At 41.0% G+C, this 4,879-nt stretch overlaps 1 protein-coding gene across 1 annotated transcript; it reads right to left on the bottom strand.

The window, feature by feature from the left end:
- Positions 1-560: 560 nt before the first annotated feature.
- Positions 561-4,194, bottom strand: LOC127340626 (uncharacterized). Its single transcript, XM_071824943.1, has 12 exons — positions 4,094-4,194; positions 3,495-3,978; positions 3,239-3,394; positions 2,917-3,144; positions 2,661-2,834; positions 2,281-2,605; positions 1,982-2,202; positions 1,697-1,897; positions 1,471-1,599; positions 1,279-1,391; positions 1,122-1,197; positions 561-566 (listed from the first exon to the last, which is right to left on the bottom strand). Exons 1-12 carry the CDS (start codon positions 4,192-4,194, stop codon positions 561-563), a joined length of 2,214 nt encoding a protein of 737 aa, XP_071681044.1.
- Between the last annotated feature and the right edge of the window lie 685 nt (positions 4,195-4,879).

Below are 4,879 nucleotides of genomic sequence, written 5' to 3'. Positions count from 1 at the left end.
AAACTGTACCATATAATCCGTCAATGCAACTATGGACAGCGCCACCGGCTACCTCCGCAAGCAACACCAACTGCATTGCAACCCAGTTCAACGGGCGGCACAAAGGCTTCTTCATCGAGCAGCAGCAAAGGAAAAGAATTGGCTGGCACCAAGCGCCCAAGTGGGGATGAAGCGTGGACACACACTCGCATCACTGATGGGCATGAATATTGGACTGCCGCGTCCTGGAGTTTTCCCATGTGTTATCAAACAAGCCCTCCTCGTTTTCGTGGGGGCCACTGGGACGAGTGGCCAGAGGAGAAGAAGCCGAAGATAGATTGGAGTGGTGCTGCCCCAAACACACCCTAGATAGATCTATGTTCTGTGAAGTGTGTATGTTGATACTACGGTTTTGTAAATGGGTTGAACTACTTGACTAAATGCAAAGTGTGTGTGTGCACCTGAAAAAATCTTCAACGAAATTGATGTGTGTACGTGAAAAATTCTAGTGTGTGTGAGTGTGTAGCTGAAAAAAGGCTACTATGTTGGTGTATGATTCTTTACAAATGCAAAGCGTGTGTCTACACCTGAAAAAATCGCACAACGAAAATGATACCGACTTGGTACACTGTGTTTGTGTATGTAGCTTAAATGTTACTTTCAGTGTTTGTGTGCAACTGAAAAATCATCAAGAAATCATGATCAAAAAATATGTACGTGTGTGTCTGTATGTGCACCTCAATAAAACAAGAAACAAGAATATATGATTAAGCAAACAAAATAATAGGATAGCCATATGTCTTGAACAAAACGAAAAAAGTATTCATGGTCACTTGACAACATAACATAGTTGATAGAAGGAAAAAAGCTATTCATGGTCAGGAAACCTTCTTCGGGACTAAAACCTAACCACTCAAACTTTTATCTACCATTTTCTATGTCTTCTTGTTGATCCCTGGAAGCGACGGACCGAATTCTCTCTTTCACCATCTCTAACGTGTTCGAAGGTGATAACATCATTTCAGCGACAATTCGTCTTCGCCTTCCATTAATTTTGATCTAAACAATATTACGAAATATGGGTTAGATGTAACACATTTTTGTTAATCCAAGGGTGTACATACAGACGATTTTTAACAAACCTGTGAAATCTCTGCAGTCATCCGGTCCCCATCCCAATGCTCCATGCATTCCATCACAAACAATCCACAAGAGTTCCTGTTGTAAATGCAAAATCTCGATAACGTTAATCCTCTCATGTATTGATCATAAACTTAAATTGGTGTAACATTAACTCACCCGTCATGTTGCTGCGGCATGTCGTACTCTAATATCGGCCACTTTGAAACGTCGGGATGATTTCCACTCGTGACTTCGTTGGCCACTTGCATGTCATCTGCAATTTGGCGCCGCTGTAGAGAGATAACAGTTATGCTAATTTGCGCAATTCAGTGTGTTAGAAGTAATGTGGACAATTTGTTTTTCACTTACAAGTGCCTCAACAGTCTCCAACGTAAACTCTAGAGGATAAAGCGAGTCGAGAACTTGGAATTCTTGCTTCGGTGTGTGCATGACAACGGTCGTCCAGTGTGTATTGCCAATGTTGAGTGGAAAATAAACCTGCAAAAAATTAGAACATATGAAAAAAATGAGATGTCATTCGGCAAGTTTATTAGCAGAGTACTACAATATTTTATAACAATCATATATTACGTACCTTGTCACGGACGGTGTATTCCGTCAACACTCTACCAACCGCGCCAGATCTTACCATCGCGCTATCCATGTTCTTGCTGGATTCTTTGGGTTTGTCTCCGGCAATTGCCCGGTCTACTAGATATTTTGATCTCCATGCTGGACACAAGAAGCGATCATCCCCAACACGGAGGTTCAAATGCCCAATGTAACCATCAATGACCTGCGAATAACATAATGACATTATATGTTAATAACATACATGTAAATATTAAATGTATGGAATAGATGTGTTCTACACACTTACATCATCGGACAACCATTTTTCGTCGAGAACAACACGTAGCCGCTCAGCGTTAACTTCATCGCCCCTGGCACTCCGGTAAACATTCTTTTTTTTGTGCTGGTCTGAGCGAGATGCAATCTCGAGGAAGACTATAGCTGCGTCTACAAGTTCAGCCGTCAAATCGCATGATGCATCCGGTTTTGCAGTTTTATCTGCTCCAGATTTATCATCGAAATTCAGAGCTGCATGCATATGAAAATGATTAGCAAATACAACATTTCTTATAGAGAATATTAAAAATAATGGGACAAATAAACTACCTTTTGTGGATGAACCACGGACTTGACGCTTGGTGCGTCTGTCTAGAGCATAGGGAGATTGAAATTTTTTGGGAATTGTTCGCTTCCTCTTCCCAGCCAACTCATCTTCCTTTGATTTACATAAGAACTTGCTAATACTTACTGCGTCGAGATCAATTTCTGAATCTGATGTCACCGGATCAGCATTTTCAATGATGAACGGATTATCCGGTGCTACCAACATCGCCAAATGGCTTTCTGTTTGAGTACCATTCAGTCCACCAGCCTTGTCGAGTGTGCGCATAGCATCATTTGCATTCTTGGTAGTACCATTCTTAGCAGGCTCCTTTAATTTTTTTCCAATTTATCAACTTCATCAGCCAGGTTCATGTCAATGATACGAATAGAATCTCCACCTCTGCTGAATCGCTCTCTTCCTTGTACATGAACTCTTTTTTATCACGAGGGCCGTTCCGGAAAGAGTTGACATCTTCCTGGTCCTCCATGTTACCGGAAACCGGTGCGGCTGCTGGTTTGTAAGTCACGCCTTCCTTATTAAACATCTCCAATGTTCTCTGCAACACAAAAATATATAAGTTCATGAACGATTGCATTTTCAATAACAAAAGAAAATGACACAACAATTAGGCGTTTCACCTGAGCACATAAGGCAGGGATGGTAGCCAACATCTTCTGCAATTGTGCATCTAGGTAACCCGTTAAACGATTTATCAGAATTTCCGTCTGACCGTTATCAATGGGTTTTGGAGCCGGTTTCTTTTTTGGAACAGCACTCGCGGGCTTGGCGTTATTCTGATGAGCAGCCACGGGATCCGGCACAAGCGGCTCCATCATCCGATACTCTTCAGTGATATTTTCATCAATCTGCACGTTATATAATGCAAGAGTTAAGTACTACAGTTTTGAATTGATTATTTACAAAATTAAGTGTGCCTATTCGTAACACTGAAATTAGTACCTTCACGTTACCACGACCTCGACCATTCTCATAGTCAAAATTGTCTCTCCGCGTGGCAGCTGCTTCATTCCAGTTCCTCATTAGAGGGCGCATGGACAGTTTAGGATTAAATGCACAGTCGCCTTCTAGCGGCTGACATTTTTCCCAGTACAAGTACTGCATGCATGTAAACAAAGGAGAGTAAATTAATTATCTATACGTGAAAAATGCAGTGAGATGTAGTATGCACAACACTCCGACATAAGACCATACATACCTGCAACATTCCTAAGTTCCCTTTTGGCCACTGACGGATTTGTCTACCTTTTCTTACCAGCCTAATGCTATCCAACAGAACCCTAAGAGTGAATGCATTCCAATTGATTTTTGAGATTCGGTTCACATCTTCTACTAGTGCATAGAACTTGTGTGGGACAATCTTCGTCGCCATAGGAGCAAGTACTGTTCCCAGAAGCACTAGCACTACCCTCCTCAGGAAGTCATCATCGGCAAGTTTACTTTTAATGATGTCGTCAATTAATTCGTCGATAACGATGTTACCGGTTGATTTGCTTATGAACTGTGGTGGGATGCGATGCTTCACGTCTTCACCTTCCTCGGTAAGTATTTCCCCAGCAGAAAATCCTTCATTAACCAGACCAAGGAGACACTCAACATCAACAAAACCAAGAGACACCACGCCATTGTTCTCTCCTATTTCGAATGTACCAGTGGCAGGGTCAAAAACATCAAGCATGAACCTGGAACAAAAATGAAGATGAATCAATAAGTACTATGCAAAAATAATCCACGAATTACAAATGACATATGAACATGTGATGAAATATTACGTAATATACATGTGAGAAGGTGTACCTGATCAATATTGTACGCATCTTCACAGAAGGAATCATCATCATACTTCTTAAATTAGTTAGAGCTAGTCTAGCACGTTGATCCACGGTAAGACGGGCCATGAGCCTACACCATTTTTCGATGTTGCAGCAAACTTCACCCCTAAGCTCGTCCATTCTATCAAGGAAAAACACTATATTACGAAAGTAATATGTCACGTACAAAAAACTAAATTAAATGTGCAAGAGGGAGACTTGAATACAACATGATTTTACATACGATGCGTGGGATGACATTATTAATTGTACATACGATGTGTGAGATGATATGCTTTCAACAGACAAATCATGGTGAAATTTTATACAAAAAAATTGAGAGCAAACATCTGCCCGGCCTATATATGAAACCCCTCAATAAAATTTACATCTTAAAAACCGATAATTGCAGTGTTTGCTATTTTCATGCTACAAGAGCGATGCATATATAGGAAAACTGCTGACAAAGGATCGACTGGATCCGACGTATTCGGGCATGTCGTTTAGGTTTAAAGTTTTACTTAACCTAAACGAATTGACTACAGGTGTGCACATGCATGCACACAACCAGCACAACAACTCCAAGTCCTAATCAGATTCAACACTTAAGAAAATTATTCTAACAACTGCAAATATGAAGACACACGGCGACTCTAGAGGAGGGGCGACTCTAGAGGAGCGGCGACTCTAGAGGAGCGGCGACTCTAAACTATACAAATTTTAGTTGCTTCATACGATGTAGATAGGAAGGTCTTGATGTGTACTTACTTGA

The sequence above is a fragment of the Lolium perenne genome, chromosome 1 (genome assembly GCF_019359855.2).
Source record: "Lolium perenne isolate Kyuss_39 chromosome 1, Kyuss_2.0, whole genome shotgun sequence".
Lineage (NCBI taxonomy): Eukaryota > Viridiplantae > Streptophyta > Magnoliopsida > Poales > Poaceae > Lolium > Lolium perenne.
The sequence above is the reverse complement of the archived record's forward strand: the minus strand, read 5'-3'. Positions and strand labels throughout refer to the sequence as shown.